Consider the following 21,744-nt stretch of genomic DNA (forward strand, 5'->3'; position numbering starts at 1 on the left):
GATAAGAATATCCACTTACTATTTGTTTTTGTCTTTTTGTTTATTTATACCAAGTACACGCATAAGAAATGTGTGATGTTCGGAGTGTCCCTGAATGCACCTCGCTTTGGTCTCGTGACAATGAGGAAGTGGGGTTCCGATGAGGACGAGAGACCCGTGTGAGTCGGAGATACAAATATGGTGTTGGAATTACCGTGCTGTCTTTGTGTTCAGGTCAGAATAAAGTAAATAAATGGCGGTAGCCTCAGTGGGGACGCTATTGTGCCCCCGTTTGTCGCCAAAACATGAGGTTTGTGGCTTAACAATATGCGCATGCGTTAATGCCACTTAACATTTTAACGAGTTCGCGCTATTTTTCATGTCCGGATTTAATTTCAGTGCAAAAATATTCAATCCTCGTTTTTTTAAATGTCCCTTTAACGCCGAGAGTCATTGATTTCTCATCAGAACACGTACAACGCTCAAATCTCACAAAATTTTATTGAACTATGACAGGCAAAGCAGTCCCAAAGCCACCACTGATAAGAAATCATTCTCTCTAAAAAAAATAAATCATTCTCACTAGTGGTTACTTCAATTGTGAGTGGTTTCTACAGGACAAAACACAACCAATATATTATATGGCGTCAAGCCTACTACTACTAATAATACAATGGATGTACACATCATTGGTGTGCCTCTGCCGCCACCTTCAGGACAAACATAGTTTTGCACCACTAGTGGTAAAGACACATATTGACGAGACAATATAGCCACCACAGGTAGAACAAAAACAAGGAACTCTCCCAATGCTAACGTGTGGCTATATTATGTCTTACTGGGTTCGATTCCACCCTCGGCCATCTCTGTGTGGAGTTTGCATGTTCGCGTGGGTTTCCTCCGGGTACTCCGGTTTCCTCCCCCATTCCAAAAAAACATGCTAGGTTAATTAGCCACTCCAAATTGTCCATAGGTATGAATGTGAGTGTGAATGGTTGTTTGTCTATATGTGCCCTGTGATTGGCTGGCCACCAGTCCAGGGTGTACCCCGCCTCTCGCCTGAAGACAGCTGGGATAAGCTCCAGCACCCCCGTGACCCTCATGAGGATAAGCAGTAGAAAATGAATGAATGAATATTATGTCTACTATATTTGGTAATGAGAGTGTCAAGGTGACTATAGGGGTGTTATTTCATGTCTAGAGGGTTCTAATAATGTTAAAAGGCATATTTAGAAAGTTGTAAACAAGTTTTGTATTCTTAGTTTCTCTTATTATGTCTACTATATTGGCGACTATGAGTGTAAAGGTGACTATAGGGGTGTTATTTCATGTCTAGAGGGCTCTAATGTTAAAAAGTCCATTTAGAAGGTCATAAACATGTTTTGTATGTCTTATGTTCGCTCTTATCATGCCCACTATAGTGGGTAATAGGATTGTAAAGGCGACCATAGGGGTGTTATTTTAGGTCTCAAGGGCTCTAATAATGTTAAAAACCATACTTAGATGTTGGTAAACAGACTTTCTATTTGTTATGTTTTCTTATGTGTACTCTATTGGGTAATATGAGTGCAAAGGTGACCATAGGGGTGTTATTTAATGTCTAGAGGTCTCTAATGATGTTAAAAACAGGTTTTATACACCCTAACTGTAAAATATTCCCTTTCTAAATAAGAAATCCCCTTTCCTGTCGTCCTTCCGCCGAAACACTTCCTTGTAAATTTCCCATATTTGAACTTTGATGTAAACATTCTTTCTGGTACTGCAGGTTAACGACGTTAATGGTGTCCACCCTGAGCCCCAGCCATCCATGACCTTCCACTGCAAATGTCGACAGGTATTGTCAAACATATTCACATGTTTTATACCCCTAACATTTCACACGTGGGCTTGTTCATTTGGACACCGATATGGAGCTGTGTGAGAAATTTCAAGTCTGTCTGACTTGTGAGGTTTGATAAGCGCACCGCCGTGACGTGCAGCAGGGGGCAACAGCGTGGCACATTTTCAACTCTCATTTGTGCGCAGGAGGAGAAAAGTTAGTTTTCACCAGGCGTGTCCAAAGTGTGGGCCGGGGGCCCCCCAGAAATTGTAATCTCATGTGAAAAAGGGAAAAGGCTAAAGTTGATATTAATATAATCTTTTCCAGCTATTTTTTTCTATCTGTCTATCTATCTGTCAGTCACGTGTTGCTTTCCAAAACATCCAAGGTTTGGACACCCCTGGTTGCCACCAACACAAACCTGACAAATGTACCTGAACATTTTACAGGGAGGGGGTGTAAGAAGGTATTTTTGATGTGTCATGAGTGGGGTCTGTGGGTTGTCCCCCCAAACATGGGTGACGGGTGGGGTTTTACAGGGGCTGCATGTGCAGGGCGAGGGCTTATATAGAAATAAAGTAGCAGAGACATTCAACGCAGACCACTGGCATCGGGGCCAAGTTGGCCCGTGACCAAGCGGGTTGCTAATGTTTCCGTCTTCATGATGTGGCGCCCAGTTCAGAACTTGCTGAGCGCCCCCGCCTTCACCAGGACCGCCGACAGCAGGTCAGCGGGTCCAGCAGGGTGAGTCAGGGCGGTGGGGGAAGGATCCCCATGCTTCACGTCCGAGTGTACGGGCGCGGATCTCTTCCCCGCACCGCCGCCCCCTCCCCCCGCCATGCTGCTCTTGCTGTTCTCCACGGTGGGCACAGTGGCGCCCGGGTGGCGGTTGCCGGCCACGGGCGTCCCGGCGGGCTCCATGCTGCTCTGGCAGCAGCACAGCAGGCGGAAAAAGGCGGCCCTCATCTCCCTGCTGGAGAGCGTGTATATGAGAGGGTTGAGGGCTGAGTTTAGCACCGCCAGGGCGATGAACCAGTCCACCTGGTAGAGGATGGGGCACCTGGTGGGGCTGCAGCCCACGTCCAGCAGCAGCAGGAGGAAGAGCGGCGCCCAGCATGCCAGGAACACACCAAGGACAATCACCACCGTCCTCAGCAAAGCCAGGGAGCACTCCGACGGCCTGCTGCTCACCCGACGTCCGCTGGAGGTCACCAGGCGGTAGATCCTGATATAGAGGATGACGATGGCCACCAGCAGGGCGCTGAAGACGCTGATGCAGAAGGCGACGTAGCTCTTGGCGTAGAGAGGCAGCACGGTGGAGCAGGAGCTCATGCTGTCTAAGCAGTTCCAGCCCAGGCTGGGCAAGGCGCCCAGGAGCACCGACACCAACCAGCACGCCGCCAGCAGGCCCAGGAGCCTCCCGCGGCCCGCCGTCTCGCACGGGCGCAGGCGCACCATAGTCATGTGCCGCTCGATGCCGATGGCCAGCAGGCTAAAAGTGGAGGCGTTGAGAGCCACGAACATGCTCCCCTCCCTCACCAGCCACTGCGCCGGAGTCAGGAAGAAGGTGTTCCTTCCCGAGGTGAAAATGTTGACCACGTAGGCCACGCCCGCCAGCAGGTCAGACAGCGCCAGGTTCCCGATGAGGAAGTACATGCGGCTGTGAAAGCGCTTGTTCCTCCAGAGGGCGAGCAGCACCGTCACGTTCTCCAGCACGATGAGCATGCAGATGAAGAGCAGCACCGCCGTCTTGCAGGCGCCGCCGCTGCGGGGCCGCTCCCACTTGCCCGAGTGGTTGTAGTGGCCCACGATGACCACGTTCATGCCTTCCTCCACCACCGTGCCCATCGCCGCCTCTTCCTGTGCCTCCGTCACACAGCAGGGGGCGCCACAGCACTGGGCGCGGCGGGACCTTGCATCCTGCGGACGCTCTGCCAATCAGTGGCGAGGTTGGCCTTTCAAATTTGGCACAGAGGAAAGACGTTTTTGAAGTTGCAGGCACATTTCAGCTCAGATGTATGCTTTTAATAAGTATTTCAAACAACATAAACACTATCATCATCTATGCAGAAATGAGTTTTCTTCTTCTGCTACATCATCATGATGATTGCTGTTACAAACTGAGCAGTACAGCTTCCCACTTCATCTCAAACGTCCTCATCAAACTCACCAGATGCGACTCTGCTATTCCTTCTTCTTCGCGGGCCTGCTGGCTTCCTCCCCCGAGCACAAGCCAACGAGAAGGAAAAAAGTAATCCTGCAGTCAAAAGTTCTTCTTGTGGTGCAGACGCGTTGTTGTGCTTTGTGAGAGCGTCCCGCTCCGACACACTGCTGCTCTCACACCGATGGGCGGGTCCTCTCCCCTCCGCCGCCCCGTTAGTGACGACTCTTCACCCCCTCTATGAGTCACCGTGGAGGGCAGGACCTGCCGGGGCCGCAGATGCTCTTCCCCTCTCTCGCTTCTCCACACGCTTGCTTCACCACCACGGCTTGGCTGAAAATCCTGCAAAAAGAAAGTGTCACAAGTAATAATAATGATTACAATCATAATGATAATTCTTATAGAAAATAATAATTATTATGGCAATAATAATACATTAATTATTAATTAGTTAATTAATATAACAATCTATTATTTTTTTAAATAATAATTATTTGCTCATAATAATAATAAGTAGTGTGTTATGGTATAAACATTGCTTAATTATTATTATTATTAATAATACTATTATAATTACCTGTGACCGTAATGAAGATAAGCAGTATAGAAAATTAATTAATAGTGTTATTATTATTAATATAATTATTTGTATTTTATTATTATTATTATTATGCATTAGTCTACCCGTGAAAATAGCAAAAAAAAAATTGTTAGCATGGTAACATGAGTATGTTAGATTTGCTAGCAACTAGCATGGTAGTGCTTGGTATTTATATATGCGTTTACCCATGAACATAGCAAAATATGCTAGGATGCTAACTTTAGCATGCTAGCAATGCTAACGTTAGCATGCTAACACCTAGCATGGTAGTGCTAAGTATTTACATACGTATCTAGCAATGAAAATACCAACAAAATAATAGTTGGCTAACATTAACATGCCAGCAATGCTAACATTAGAATGCTAACACCTAGCATAGCAGTGCTATAAGTGTTTATAAATAGAGTCTAACCATGAAAATAGTTTTAACTTTGAAGCCATTCACACTAATGTTGTTGCATCGTTTGATTTTCAGTATACAACTGGGATAGGCTCCAGCGGCATAGAAGATGTATGTGGCCCTTGGTGGAACAGGCTTGTATATATAATTAGAATAATAGCATCATGGATTTGTGATAATTAATGAATTATTATAGGTATTCTACATACGCAGACATTAAAATAAGTACTTTAGTCGTCCGACAGGATATCATTAATGTTTGTGTAGTGTGTCATTTCCAAGTTGAAGGACAGGAATGCCATGGAAGTTGTTCTTTCGAAGAGGAATGTGTGCTTTGGACGGACCAGCAGAGACCATTTGTCTTATTTGCTGTGTTTTTCCACAGCATCACGACAAAACGCTGGTATGAGCGTATGAAATAAGTCAGACCTCTCCCGTTGGCACTGACTCAGCCTCTCGCCGCCTCGCTATCAGTGATCAATGTCACACGGCATGGGAAGATAAACACCAAAACAAGGCTCAATCTCCTATGAAAACATCACGTTATGTTAGCGTACGTTACGTTATGCTGCTTTGTGTTATTTCCCAAGGAGAGACGCCAAGAAGTAAATGGTACCTTCTCGCAACACTAAGTGCATTTCCTTGGTCTCTTTCTGTAGTCTAATTGAATACATAAAACATAAAGACATATACATCTACGGTAGATAATAAGGAGGTCTAGGAGGTCACATTTATGGGGTCAGAGGTCACTGGTGTTGGACTTTTTTTGTATTCTAGTTGATCCCCAAGGTGCTTGAAGGTCTTGACGTCAGCGTTGTGGTTTTTTTTTTCCATGCCACACTCATCCAACTACGCCTTCACTTACACCTCTTACCACAGGGTTGAGTTGAGTTGTACGCTGGAGCCTATCCCAGCTGACTCGGGGCCATTCATACCTCCGTACAATTTAGAGTGGCCAGGTAACTGATGCTGTTTTTCGTCTGTGTTTGGTCTCCATGGGAGGTGGTGTAGCGGTGCTCCCATGCAGGAGATAAAGTATCATCAGATGTCTGTCGGGTCTTTTAGGGTGTCTGCTTGCAGTGCCGCATCTTTCGGATCCTTTTTATCAGCATGCACGCAAGGAACGAAGGATGTAGAAACGGTGGGGAAGCCAAGCTCCTCAAGTGGCACCATTCCGATTCTCACCACCGACTGTAAAAAAAAAAAGATGGAATTAGTTTCTCCCAAGAAGTAATGAGTAAAATATGTGTATACTACTACTAGTACTACTAGTACCAACTGCACATGTATCCATATAATCTCCTCTCCACGGTGGACGACTACTAGTACTACAATTACTACTAGTACTACTACTACTGCACATGCACATTGCATCCTTGTCCTCTCCTCTGCACCACTAAGTGGTAGTACTAGTACTGGTGGTAGTTAGTAGTGCAAGTACAGCTTGGAAGTAGAAGAGTTGGAGATGTGCTGAGCGATGCAGGATGGGGGGGGGGGGCTGCCAGGGAGGGATGGCGTGTGGTGGGGTGGGGTGTGTGCTGAATGTGAACAAAAGGAGAAAGAAGGCGAGATAAAGATCTGCGCTGCTGTGGCGGGCATTGAACCAGCAACTCCAATCAGACAGGCGAGAAAAAAGCTAAAAACACAACGTTCATTCAGCATCACTGCTGAATCAGGATGATGCAACTTTACCACTTCCAGGCAGGTTGGGGAAAAAGTCCTAAAGTGTATGAATGTAATAAAATATATGAATGTAATAAAATATATGAATGTAATAAAATATATGAATGCAATAACATGCATGAAGAATATTGAAGAAGGAAGTTGAACGATGAAAGGGGGCCACGTTTGGGGGCGGTAGCCTTGCCGGGTTTGTGAGTGGATCCCCCCCAACCCCCCCTCACGGTGGTGTTTATTGATGGAGGAGGAAGTGCACAAGGTTAGAAAGGGTGCATGGGGGGCGGGGCATGGCGGCAATATGGCAGGAAAATAAAGCCGACGTGTCACACGAGGCCGAGGAGGTTTTATGTGGCGTCTGTAAAAACACTCAACTATTGTCTGCCATCTGAGCTCATGCTTTCCAACACCTCAGAAGGACTCGTGCTAGCAAGGCCAACACACTGCCTCCAAAACGCTTACCCTCGCCATGCTGGCCCCACGAGACTCATCCATCGCCTCGCAACAAACTTCAATTCATCACTTTTACTACCAATGCCCAGGCACACCTCTAAAACATACTTACTACCGCCATATATCCTATTAAAGTTATATATCATATAACACTAAAACACCACATATCCTCATATGCTCGTGTCTACACCATTCATTCATTTTCTACATTGTTCTCACATAAGAGTAGAAAATGAGATAGATAGTAGACATAAGAAAAGATAACAAATAGAAAGTCTGTTTACCACCATCTAAGTATGGTTTTTAAACATTATTAGAGCCCTTGAGACCTAAAATAACACCCCTATGGTCACCTTTACACTCCTATTACCCACTATAGTGGGCATAATAGAGCAAACAAAAGACATACAAAACGTGTTTATGACCTTCTAAATAGACTTTTTAACATTAGAGCCCTCTAGACATGAAATAACACCCCTATATTCACCTTTACACTCATAGTCGCCAATATAGTAGACATAAGATAAGATAACAAATAGAAAGTCTGTTTACCACCATCTAAGTATGGTTTTTAACATTATTAGAGCCCTCGAGACCTAAAATAACACCCCTATGGTCGCCTTTACACTCCTATTACCCACTATAGTGGGCATAATAAGAGCAAACATAAGACATACAAAACGTGTTTATGACCTTCTAAATAGACTTTTTAACATTAGAGCCCTCTAGACATGAAATAACACCCCTATATTCACCTTTACACTCATATTACCCAATATAGTAGACATAAGATAAGATAACAAATAGAAAGTCTGTTTACCACCATCTAAGTATGGTTTTTAACATTATTAGAGCCCTTGAGACCTAAAATAACACCCCTATGGTCACCTTTACACTTCTATTACCCACTATAGTGGGCATAATAGAGCAAACAAAAGACATACAAAACGTGTTTATGACCTTCTAAATAGACTTTTTAACATTAGAGCCCTCTAGACATGAAATAACACCCCTATATTCACCTTTACACTCATAGTCGCCAATATAGTAGACATAAGATAAGATAACAAATAGAAAGTCTGTTTACCACCATCTAAGTATGGTTTTTAAACATTATTAGAGCCCTTGAGACCTAAAATAACACCCCTATGGTCGCCTTTACACTCCTATTACCCACTATAGTGGGCATAATAGAGCAAACAAAAGACATACAAAACGTGTTTATGACCTTCTAAATAGACTTTTTAACATTAGAGCCCTCTAGACATGAAATAACACCCCTATATTCACCTTTACACTCATATTACCCAATATAGTAGACATAAGATAAGATAACAAATAGAAAGTCTGTTTACCACCATCTAAGTATGGTTTTTAACATTATTAGAGCCCTCGAGACCTAAAATAACACCCCTATGGTCGCCTTTACACTCCTATTACCCACTATAGTGGGCATAATAAGAGCAAACATAAGACATACAAAACGTGTTTATGACCTTCTAAATAGACTTTTTAACATTAGAGCCCTCTAGACATGAAATAACACCCCTATATTCACCTTTACACTCATATTACCCAATATAGTAGACATAAGATAAGATAACAAATAGAAAGTCTGTTTACCACCATCTAAGTATGGTTTTTAACATTATTAGAGCCCTTGAGACCTAAAATAACACCCCTATGGTCACCTTTACACTTCTATTACCCACTATAGTGGGCATAATAGAGCAAACAAAAGACATACAAAACGTGTTTATGACCTTCTAAATAGACTTTTTAACATTAGAGCCCTCTAGACATGAAATAACACCCCTATATTCACCTTTACACTCATAGTCGCCAATATAGTAGACATAAGATAAGATAACAAATAGAAAGTCTGTTTACCACCATCTAAGTATGGTTTTTAAACATTATTAGAGCCCTTGAGACCTAAAATAACACCCCTATGGTCGCCTTTACACTCCTATTACCCACTATAGTGGGCATAATAGAGCAAACAAAAGACATACAAAACGTGTTTATGACCTTCTAAATAGACTTTTTAACATTAGAGCCCTCTAGACATGAAATAACACCCCTATATTCACCTTTACACTCATATTACCCAATATAGTAGACATAAGATAAGATAACAAATAGAAAGTCTGTTTACCACCATCTAAGTATGGTTTTTAACATTATTAGAGCCCTCGAGACCTAAAATAACACCCCTATGGTCGCCTTTACACTCCTATTACCCACTATAGTGGGCATAATAAGAGCAAACATAAGACATACAAAACGTGTTTATGACCTTCTAAATAGACTTTTTAACATTAGAGCCCTCTAGACATGAAATAACACCCCTATATTCACCTTTACACTCATAGTCGCCAATATAGTAGACATAAGATAAGATAACAAATAGAAAGTCTGTTTACCACCATCTAAGTATGGTTTTTAACATTATTAGAGCCCTCGAGACCTAAAATAACACCCCTATGGTCACCTTTACACTCCTATTACCCACTATAGTGGGCATAATAGAGCAAACAAAAGACATACAAAACGTGTTTATGACCTTCTAAATAGACTTTTTAACATTAGAGCCCTCTAGACATGAAATAACACCCCTATATTCACCTTTACACTCATAGTCGCCAATATAGTAGACATAAGATAAGATAACAAATAGAAAGTCTGTTTACCACCATCTAAGTATGGTTTTTAACATTATTAGAGCCCTCGAGGCCTAAAATAACACCCCTATGGTCGCCTTTACACTCCTATTACCCACTATAGTGGGCATAATAAGAGCAAACATAAGACATACAAAACGTGTTTATGACCTTCTAAATAGACTTTTTAACATTAGAGCCTTCTAGACATGAAATAACACCCCTATATTCACCTTTACACTCATAGTCGCCAATATAGTAGACATAAGATAAGATAACAAATAGAAAGTCTGTTTACCACCATCTAAGTATGGTTTTTAACATTATTAGAGCCCTCGAGACCTAAAATAACACCCCTATGGTCGCCTTTACACTCCTATTACCCACTATAGTGGGCATAATAGAGCAAACATAAGACATACAAAACGTGTTTATGACCTTCTAAATAGACTTTTTAACATTAGAGCCCTCTAGACATGAAATAACACCCCTATATTCACCTTTACACTCATAGTCGCCAATATAGTAGACATAAGATAAGATAACAAATAGAAAGTGTGTTTACCACCATCTAAGTATGGTTTTTAAACATTATTAGAGCCCTCGAGACCTAAAATAACACCCCTATGGTCGCCTTTACACTCCTATTACCCACTATAGTGGGCATAATAGAGCAAACAAAAGACATACAAAACGTGTTTATGACCTTCTAAATAGACGTTTTAACATTAGAGCCCTCTAGGCATGAAATAACACCCCTATATTCACCTTTACACTCATATTACCCAATATAGTAGACATAAGATAAGATAACAAATAGAAAGTCTGTTTACCACCATCTAAGTATGGTTTTTAACATTATTAGAGCCCTCGAGACCTAAAATAACACCCCTATGGTCACCTTTACACTCCTATTACCCACTATAGTGGGCATAATAAGAGCAAACACAAGACATACAAAACGTGTTTATGACCTTCTAAATAGACTTTTAAACATTAGAGCCCTCTAGACATGAAATAACACCCCTATATTCACCTTTACACTCATAGTCGCCAATATAGTAGACATAAGATAAGATAACAAATAGAAAGTCTGTTTACCACCATCTAAGTATGGTTTTTAACATTATTAGAGCCCTCGAGACCTAAAAATAACACCCCTATGGTCGCCTTTACACTCCTATTACCCACTATAGTGGGCATAATAAGAGCAAACATAAGACATACAAAACGTGTTTATGACCTTCTAAATAGACTTTTTAACATTAGAGCCCTCTAGACATGAAATAACACCCCTATATTCACCTTTACACTCATAGTCGCCAATATAGTAGACATAATAAGAGAAACTAAGAATACAAAACTTGTTTACAACCTTTTAAATCTGCCTTTTAACATTATTAGAACCCTCTAGACATGAAATAACACCCCTATAGTCACCTTGACACTCCCATTACCAAATATAGTAGACATAATATTCATTCATTCATGTTCTACTGCTTATCCTCATGAGGGTCGCGAGGGTGCCGGAGCCTATCCCAGCTGTCTTCGGGCAAGACACCCTGGACTGGTGGCCAGCCAATCACAGGGCACATATAGACAAACAACCATTCACACTCACATTCATACCTATGGACAATTTGGAGTGGCTAATTAACCTAGCATGTTTTTGGAATGTGGGAGGAAACCGGAGTACCCGGAGAAAACATGCAAACTCCACACAGAGATGGCCGAGGGTGGAATCCAGCTAGGTGTGAGGCCTAGCCACAATATATATAACCATATATGTATATATTTCATATGTAGCACCTTATCTTGGTGGAGGGGTTTGAGTGCCCGAGTGCCTCAGAGCTGTGTTGTCTGGGGGTACATGCCCCCAAGTGAGGGTCTCCCAAGGCAAACAGCTGCACTGCCAAGTACAAGCATGATTAGAAATGATTTTTCTGGAGAATTTCCAGTCTGGCCAAGGAAGAAAGATGGAGGATGTGAAGTGGCACGCTTGGGCGTGATGTAATATCACACTGCCTGAGTCCGCTTTTGGGTCACATGATGTGGAGGATGGAGGTGTGGGATTGGATTGGAACAGACATGTGCTTGTGTAGGGCATCTATGGCAAGTGTGTGTGTGTATCCAGCTGCTCAAAGACCCGAGTGTCTGGGCGGCACCGGCTTAATCGCACCACTTACTGGCCTAATTCATGCACAGGTTCTTCTGCGTATGTGAAAAAAAAAAAACCACGCAAGGAAATCCTACCAACAGAGATTTGGTTGTGTCGTCCGCAATGGCGGGCCAGCACTTTTGCCGTTCATGTTTCATCCCGGCTTTGATCCCGGCACAACATCCAAAATAGAATTCTGCTGTACAGAATCAGCTCCTTTCAAAAAAGCCAACACAGCTGCACATGGAGGCAACCCAGGCCAAAAATGGTAAAGGCAGCCCAAGAAAGATGCACTGGGGCCAAAGAAGCACGTACCAGGAGAAGAGGGCGACTAAAAGCAGAACCGCATAGAACTTTCCACTCCTCCACTTTTATGTCTCACAGGAAGCTGCCTTTTCTCTTTCCCTCAGCTCCGAAGCCAAGATGACGATTAAGAAAAACATCACAACATTTCTCTAATATCACTGCACACATCCATCCTTTAACACGGGGGTGTCCACAGGGTGGCCCGGGGGATCATTTTTATTGGCCAACAGCACATTCTAAAACTAGAAAATTGAAAAGGCAGAGATGTAAAAATCATCTGTAATTTCACCAAAATAAAGTCAAAATATGGTGCAGTTTTACCATAATAAACTTGAGGACTATGAGTACTATGAGGAAAAATTATGTATTTTTGGTCGCATCAAGTTGAAATATTCAATAAAAAGATGGGAATAAATGTTTTGTAAATCATTATGAGAAAAAAATAAATGAAGTAGTAATATTTGGAAAATTAGGTTGGGGCAAAGTTATAATATTATTGGAATAAAATTCATTATATTCTAAAAATACTTTATGAAGTATGAAGAAAAAAATGTAAAAATCAGCAGTAATTTTATAACAATAATGTCAAAATGTTAAGTGAAAAAAGTTTGAATCTAACAAGAAGTAATTTAGACTAAAACAATGTTGTAATATTATGAGATTAAAGGGGACTTATGATGCTTTTTCCACTTTTCTGACCTATAAATATAGTTAAAATGTTGTATTCTGGTGTTAAACCATGCCATAGTTTCAGATAATGAGGTTTATGTATTTGGAAGTGAGTCCTGAAAGACGTTTGGAGTGGCTCAAAACGCTCACTTTCAAAAGGCGTGGTAAAACTGTTCCTTTGTGATGTCACAGAGGGGCCGACTTCTTTATATGGTTCATAGTTAATTCATTTATTCATTCATTTTCTACCGGTTTTCCTCAAAAGGGTTGCGGGGGTGCTGGCTGTCTTCGGGCGAGAGGCGTGGTCCACCCTGGACTGGTGGCCAGCCAATCACAGGGCACATATATGTAGACAAACAACCATTCACACTCACATTCATACAGTCTTTTCTTATCATGATGTGTGAATACTGGAAGATGATCACTGATGTCCTTAATTAGCAGGTCACTAGTGGTTTTGTTACCAAAGTCATTGGGGAATTTATTGTCCATGAAGGTGGTCATTCGGGGAAACAAACTTAAGCTGTACATTGTGTCTATGAAATCATCCATTACCTTGTTCTTGTGGGGATTTACAAGATCAATATTGAAGTCTCCACATATGAAAATTTGTTGACATCCTTGATTTTGGAGTTCTGTGTAGACAACTGAACATGTTTTTGCTAATAGTAATACATTCTAAAATATAATCAATAGCGACTGACATGTTCTTGACCACTTTGTAATGTAGTTGTTTGTCCACATACAGGGCCACTCCTCCTCCCCTTGTGTCCTTCCTGTTGATGCAGGTCATCTCCTAACCTTCCAACTCAAAGTCCATGCCTTTATCCGTATTCAGCCAAGTTTCCCAGATTCCCATTACTTTGAAGGGTTCCCTGAATTTTTTTTTTTAATTTTCATGAATATGAACTTAAGCAGACACTTACCGCCAGTGGCGTCATTAGGCCTATTGTAGGGGGCTTCAGTCCCCCTAAAATGTTCTTAAGCCCCCCTAAATAATTAGATTTTTTTTTTTTGTTTTTTTTACAAAAACAATCTCTGACAAATTTCATATAATAGGCCAAAAGCAGGCTAATAAGCAAGCCAATAAGCAGGCTAATACTAGCATACTACTACTACTAGTAGTAGTAGTAGTAATCAGAAGAAGAATAATGATGATAGTAATTATAATAGGCTAATGAATAATATAATAATGATTATTATATAATTGAATACTGGACGAGCTTGAGCAGCGGTTTTGCGGTGTAGATTGTGTGTACTTGTGTAAATTTAATAGTGACCTAAAACAATTGAGTATCTCTACTATTATATTTAAAATGATTTTTTTTCAGATTAAAATGAACAAAGCATTATTAGACATGACAAAACACGACTATAGTCACATTTATACTCTTTTTATTTACAACATATTGCGCAACTGCAGGGTCTTGTGACACATGCTAACTCGCAAAGCTAGCGACCTAAACGGTAGCCTTATTTCCTTTAAACTTAGAAAGCCAAAAACTTACCACTTCCACACGGATAGGGAGGATAACTATTAACAGTTATTTAACCTTTAACATGAACATATCAAACTTACGCGGGCCGCACTAACATTAAACTTTCATATCAAGGCGGGGGCCTCTAACTAGTGTCCTGCGGGCCACATTTGGCCCGTGGGCCACGTGTTTGAGACCCTGGTCTACTACATTCATTCATATCCTGTGCATCTTATGGGGGCTAAGCCCCCCCTGTCCTCAGAACCTAGTGACGCCCCTGCGTACTGTTAGGTGTTAGCATGCTAATATAATTATCCTAGCATTTTTATCATTTTCGGAGGTTAGCATTTATACAAACGCTTAGCACTATTATGCTAGGTGTTAGCATGCTAACGAGATAACTCGCTGGCATGGTCAATGAATCTAAATATGTAGATAAAATAAATGTAGGACTAATATTTATGCTGTAAATCCCAATATGGGGGAACTATGGCGCTTAGCGGAGGCCCGCCCTCAGAGTGCTGTACTCGTTTTTCATCATTATGAAAAAATCTGTGCTCATGATTGAGATCCTGTATTTTCCAAAGCGTGGTTGAAGCAGCACAATACGAGGAAACCCAAAGTCTCCCGAATCCCACGGCGTCTCCTTTGAAAGCGAGTGTTGACGTAGCGGCAGAAACCTCGCTAGTTTGCTCCATCCTTCAATTCCCAGCTCACAAAGCTCCTGTTTGACGTGTCTGTTTGACGCGGCCTGGCTGTCAAGGCGATGTCGGCCTAAAAGGAGAGTGCGCTGCCGGTTGCATGACGTCCCGTGTTCTCTGCGTTTCCTGCGCTGTGTTGGTTTAGTCGGGGAATCCGAGCGGAGGCCCCTAAATCCATGCTAATCTGTCACAGCGCTGGGAGAGAGACGGCCCTCGCTATCTGATCATCAGCTTTGTATTGCCGTGCTGCCCCACCGAGACACAAACATCCTGTTTGCACAGGGAGTGGGTGGGGGTAGCTTAGCCAGTGAAAAGCAGTGGAAATTGTTGGTTAATGGAAGCGGACTGGAATGTTGGAGCAAATGTGCAAAGAAAGTGTCATGCTCTCTGAGTCTGTCTCTTTGTCTGCGGCTCTGCTTCAGTCCAGACTAGAAAGAATGTCTTTTGTGATGCATAATTATGCCTCGAACAATAATGAAATATGCTTCTAATCTTAATGTTAATATTCCCCATCCTGGAAGTCACCAAATGTTTTGTGGCACAGACCCACCATGCCATGTATTCAATGATAAGCGTGGCAACACCGCCCTCTTGTGGTAGGATGCCAACATTGACAGGTCGGGAGTTAGAGAATACTGAGAATAATTCTACTCACCTCAAGTCACGAAAAATACAAATTAATGTATTTATTAAATAAACTTAATTTAAAAAGATTAAACACTTAATTGCATGTCATAATTTAAATACAGTTAATTGATTTATATTAAACGCTGAGGTACGTATATTGAGGTAGCAGAGTGAGTATAGCTAAGCACTTTTTCAAATGTTAAAAAGCGTATTATGAAGATTATAAGCAGGTTTTCTATGGCAAAAGTAGAAAATTACTTAATTTATTAATATTAGGGACGTCACAGTTATTGCGTTTTATTCAACCAAAGTTATTTATATCGAATTGGCACGGAATACGAGAATGGAAAAGGTAAGCACTGCTGGGAGTTTTTAATGGACATTTTCACAGCACTACGCAGGCATACGAGTGTCCCAACAACTAACGAGCCGTTAGTTGACTGTTCTTTGGGCTGACTTTTTTGCTTGGAACTGCGAGCTAAACTTAGCTAGTTAACGGCAGGCATAGCCGAGGACATCTATGATGGGTCCTCTGTCATTTCAGCGCTAGCATTAGCTAGAATTAGCAGTGCACTAGCTAGCCATGGACACATCAGTAAAGCACAACGTACATATAGATGTTAGCTACACACTTTGTCATTCATTATGTATTGTGTACTATGACAGCAACATTATCAAATTAAAAGCTCACAAGTAATACATATACACACTTGTTTTCAGTCAGGTTGTTCACCACAAATATGCACATTAGCACTCAATTATGTCATGAAATCTTACCTGTATGCATCCCCACATAGTATCATTATATGGGAGCAAACGTGAAGTGGAAGAAAAAGGGTAAAATACAGTATAGTAGTCCATCTATGTGACTTTCTATTTGAGATGAAGAACGAATTTGTGTAGCGTGGTGCGTTCAAAGAAAGTGGGACAAATGGGGGCTTTCTAACTGTAGATTATTTGCGAAGCCACCATACTCCTGTACCAGCCTGGACTTTACTTTTGAGAGACGTTGTGTAGGGAACAAAGTTCATCAAATTTTACCTTTATCTATATGCAGTGTGGGACAAAGTCAGAAGGTGTGTTCAAGTACTGTCAAACCAAGTGGGTCAAAACGATGCTCTCGTTAAGCATGCAAAAACTGGGGAATTTCTGTATATTATTTTATGAATAATGTAAAGGCCATCATCCCTTTATATAAAATTTAGTTGCATATCAAATTGTTTCCTACAAAGAGATTTACATCCCCTTATATGCATCAACTTTTTTTCATTTGCATTTAAATGTGATTGATTATGAGTTAACTGTGGACAAAAACATGTAATTAATCACAATAAAATATTTTAATTAATGGACAGCCCTAATTAATACTGAATCCTACCTCATGGAAATGTACACATTTATGTCTAATATATGTCTAATATTATGTCTAAGACAGGAAGAACATGAAATGAAAAGCACTAAACGAACACAAAGCCAACATCCACCAGTACCAGCCTGGACTTTGTTTTTCAGAGAACAAATATCCACATTTGCACCCAATAAGCTCATCTGTAGCTGCTGGTTTTGATGTGATATTTATGACAACTGGATGTGTATTTTATTCCATATTGCTGCATTTATGACATGACTTATGTTCTCATTTTATTTGCATTATTGAAGTATTTCAGTAACCATTATGTTCAACTTGCATGTCACAAATTTCCAATAAAATATAAAAGGCCTATTTTTTTAGACTCGATTTAATTTTCTGTGTTTTTCTTTTTATATGTATCAATTTGACACCGGTATCAGGTACATATTATGATGATAACGATACATGGCCCTATTTGACAGTGATGTAAGTTGAGTTGTCTGTGTGGGGGACGTGTGACTTTGGATTTCTCCATCCTGCTCATGTAACTAGTTTTTATTTTTGTTCAGTGTTAATAAATAATGGATTTTGTACATAATCTTGAAATATTGTAATACAAAACACTGTAACTTGAGAAACAGTGTAAGTAAAAACGCCGTAACTTGAAACGTCATAACGTGAAACATTGTAAGTGTTGAAATGCTGGAACTTGAAATGGCATAAGGTGAAACATTGTAAGTTGAAATGTCATAACTGGAGTTGTCATAACGCAAAACAATGTAACTCAAAACGCTGTATGTCCAAACGGAGTAACCTGAAATGGCACAAAATGAAACATTGTAAGTTGAAATGTCATAACTCGAGGTGTCGTAACGCAAAACACAAACTCAAAACGCTGTATGTAAAAACAGAGTAACTTGAAATTTATCCATCCATTTTCTCCGCTTATTCACGTCATGGATAAGGGGCAGCAGTCTCAGTAGGGAAGCCCAGACTTCCCGGTCCCCGGCCACCTCCTCCAGCTCCACCAGGAGGACACCAAGGCGTTCCCAGACCAGCTGTGAGACATAATCCCTCCAGCGTGTCCTAGGTCTGACCCAAAGCTCATGACCATAGGTGAGGGTGGGAACATACGTAGATCGACCGGTAAATTGAGAGCTTTGCCTTCCGCCTCAGCTCTCTTTTCACCACGACGGTCCGGTACAGCGACTGCATTACTGCCGAGGTTGCGCCAATCCGTCTGTCGACCTCACGCCCCCACCTTCCCTCACTCGTGAACAAGACCCCAAGATACTTAAACTCCTCCACCTGGGGCAGGACCTCATTCCCAACCCGGAGGGAGCACTCCACCCTTTTCCGACTGAGAACCATGGCCTCTGATTTGGCGGTACTGAGTCTCATGCCAGAAGCTTCACACTCAGATGCAAACCCTCCCAGTAAATGCAGAAGGTCACAGCCCGAAGAAGCCATAAGAACCACATCATCTGCAAATAGCAGAGACGAGATTCTAAGGCCCCCGAACCGGACTCCCTCAACACCTTGGCTGCGCCTAGAAATTCTGTCCATGAAAATTGTGAACAGAATCGGTGACAAAAGGCGGCCTTGGCGGAGGCCAACGTTTACCGGAAACAGGCTCGACTTACTACTGGCAATGCGAACCAGACTCCTGCCCCGTTTGTACAAAGACCAGATTGCACGTAGTAGCGCACCACCAATCCCGTACTCCCGGAGCACCCCCAATGGACGCCGCGAGGGACACGGTCGACAAAGTCTACAAAGCACATGTAGACTGGATGGGCACGCTCCCATGTACCCTCAAGCACCCTTGTGAGGGTGTAGAGCTGGTCCAGTGTTCCGTGACCAAGACGAAAACCACATTGAACCTCTTGTAGCAAACTTTCGACCAACGGTCGTACCCTTCTCTCCAGCACCCTGGAATAGACTTTCCCAGGGAGGCTGAGGAGTGTGATCCCCCTATAGTTGGAACACACCTCCGGTCACCCTTCTTAAAAAGGGGGACCACCACCCCGGTCTGCCAATCCAAAGGTACTGTTCCCGACTTGCATGCAATGTTGGAGAGACGTGCCAGGCAAGACAGTCCCTCAACATCCAGAGCCTTGAGGAATTCTGGACGGAACTTGTCCACCCCTGGAGCTTTGCCACTGAAGAGCGTTTTGCCCACCCCAGATACCTCAGCCACAGTGATGGTACTGTCCATATATGTGCCCTCAGACTCTGCTATGTCAGTGGGATTGAGAAGGGCCTCAAAGTATTCCTTCCACCGTCTGACTACATCCCCATTGTAAACAGTGTGGACCGGGCACTGCTTCCCTTTTCTGAGGCGCCGGACGGTTTGCCAGAACCTCTTCGAGGCCGACTGAAAGTCGTGCTCCATGGCCTCACCGAATTCCTCGCACATCCGAGTTTTTGCCTCGACAACTGCCGAAGCTACGTGCCGTTTGGCCTGATGGTACCTGTCAGCTGCTTCCGGAGTACCACAAGCCATCCATGCTCAATAGGACTCTTTCCTCAGCTTTACACCGGCCCTGACATCTGATGTCCACCATCGGGTTCGGGCCTGCCGCCACAACTAGCACCGACCGCCTTGAGGCCGCAGCTCCGGTCAGCTGCCTCAGCAATGGAGGCACGGAATATGGCCCATTCGGACTCAATATCCCGGTCCTCCCTCGGGATGCACGTGAAGCTCTGCCGGAGGTGAGAGTTGAAGACTCGACGAACGGGAGACTCTGCCAGACGTTCCCAGCACACCCTCACTACTCGTTTGGGTCTACCAGGTCTGTCCAGCATCCTCCCCCACCATCTAATCCAACTCACCACCAGGTGGTGATCAGTTGACAGCTCAGCCCCTCTCTTCACCCGTGTGTCCAGAACATGCGGACGCAGGTCTGATGATACGACTACAAAGTCCATCATAGACTTGCGGCCTAGGGTGTCCTGGTGCCAAGTTCACTTATGGACATCCCTATGTTCGAACATGGTGTTAGTTATGGCCAAACTGTGGTTCGCACAGAAGTCCAGTAACATCACACGGCACGGGTTCAGATCAGGGAGGCCGTTCCTCCCAATCACAGCCCTCCAGGTCACACTGTCATTGCCCACATGGGCGTTGAAGTCTCCCAGTAGAAGGACGGAGTCACCGGCTGGGGTGCTCTCCAGCACCCCCCTGATGGACTCCAAGAAGGCCGGGTACTCTGGGCTGCTGTTTAGCGCGTACGCACAAACGACAGTCAGGAACCTTTCCCCAGCCCGAAGGCGTAGGGAAATGACCCTCTCGTTCAACAGGGATGACTCCAACATAGAAGTAATAAGCCCACACCAGCTCGCCGCCTGTCCTCTGCAGCAACTCAAGAGTAGAACAAGATCCAGCACCTCTCGAGGAGTTTGGTTCCAGAACCCAAACTGTGGGCCGAAGTGAGTCCGACTATGTCTAGTCGGAATGTCTCAACCTCTCGCACAAGTTCAGGCTCTTTCCCCACCAGAGAAGTGACATTCCATGTTCCAAGAACCAGATTCGCTGCTGAAGACCAGGTCACCCAGGCACCCGCCCTTGACCGCCACCCAACACACAATGTACTGAACTCTTGCGTGCCCCCATAGGTGGTGGGTCTACGAGGAGGAGATCCTTTGAGGCTGCTTCTTCGGTCTTCGACCACCAGGCACTTACCTGCGAGCCAGGGTGAGGCCTCGGTATCCTACATCCGTTAAGGTGCAGTTCCTCCCATTTGTTGTCATCATAAGGGTCTTCTGAATCACTCTTGGTCTGTCCCGTCACCTCGGACCTGTTTGCCTTGGGAGACCCTACCAGGGGCATATATATGCCCCAGACAACATAGCTCCTCGGATCACTCGGACACTCAAATCCCTCCACCACGATAAGGTGGTGATTCACGGAGGAGTAACTTGAAATAATAATACATAATATACATAAGTTACATTACATTACAGTTACATTAGTTCTGAAGTTGCCTGCTGGACCTCGACAGAGATGTTTGTTTTTGTCACTAAACCCCCCAAAACCGCACACCTTCCAAACAGTTGAGAGATTAGGTTGTAATTTTAGGATGTCCTGCTACAAACACGATTTGTGTTAACTCTTCAGGCTCTCTGTGGTGTCTTCAAGCAGGAAGATGTCAGATGTCTACACGTACTATCCATAGCATGGAACACAGCTGGAGCATATGGAGGGAACAGTGCGGCCGGGACCGTTATGGCATCTGCTTTTTAATTGTTCTCACATGTACTTGAGAAGACTTTACAGTCAATATTCCGCTGGTAGACGGGAACACAGAAGAAGAAGAGCAACACACGAGGTGGAGTCGATGAAGAAACAAATAGATGTTGTTTTCTTCCCATACATCACACATGCCTTATATACATAAATATATAAAATACAATAAAAGTAAAAAAAACATATTAGGGTGCATCAAAAAACACAATTATTGAATTTTGATATGGCTGGGTTCCAATATATGTAGAAACAACACATAGAAAATATACATGATTATTTAGGGGTGCCACCATACGTCTGTTTTTGTGGAATAAAGTGGTGAACAGTTCAATGGTCGCCATGAATTGTTATTTAAATATGTTACTATTGCCCCTTGTGTTTACAATAAAATACAAATAAAATAAAAAAACAAAGTGTTTAAACTTTATTAAAATTCAGGGTAAGGCCGTGTG

The 21,744-nt window shown here is 42.9% G+C and overlaps 1 protein-coding gene and 1 long non-coding RNA gene across 2 annotated transcripts in view; one reads left to right on the plus strand and one right to left on the minus strand.

The window, feature by feature from the left end:
• The window catches only part of s1pr3a (sphingosine-1-phosphate receptor 3a), a 4,293-nt gene extending 111 nt beyond the window's left edge, over positions 1-4,182 (minus strand). The window contains exons 1-2 of the mRNA XM_058074359.2: positions 3,969-4,182; positions 1-3,753 (exon numbers count right to left, since the gene is read on the minus strand). The exon at positions 1-3,753 is cut by the window's left edge and continues 111 nt beyond it. Coding sequence (XP_057930342.1) covers positions 2,477-3,646 — 1,170 coding nt within the window. The 5' untranslated portion in view covers positions 3,647-3,753; positions 3,969-4,182 and the 3' untranslated portion in view covers positions 1-2,476. The remainder of the gene's footprint in view (positions 3,754-3,968) is intronic.
• The window catches only part of LOC144898374 (uncharacterized), a 21,595-nt gene extending 42 nt beyond the window's left edge, over positions 1-21,553 (plus strand). Inside the window, exons 1-3 of the long non-coding RNA XR_013627308.1 lie at positions 1-158; positions 1,745-1,813; positions 21,164-21,553. The exon at positions 1-158 is cut by the window's left edge and continues 42 nt beyond it. This is a non-coding gene — a long non-coding RNA (uncharacterized LOC144898374). The remainder of the gene's footprint in view (positions 159-1,744; positions 1,814-21,163) is intronic.
• Positions 21,554-21,744: the final 191 nt, after the last annotated feature.

The sequence above is a fragment of the Doryrhamphus excisus genome, linkage group LG4, assembly GCF_037039965.1.
Source record: "Doryrhamphus excisus strain RoL-2023G ecotype Guam linkage group LG4, RoL_Dexc_Guam_v1.1, whole genome shotgun sequence".
NCBI classification, from domain to species: domain Eukaryota; kingdom Metazoa; phylum Chordata; class Actinopteri; order Syngnathiformes; family Syngnathidae; genus Doryrhamphus; species Doryrhamphus excisus.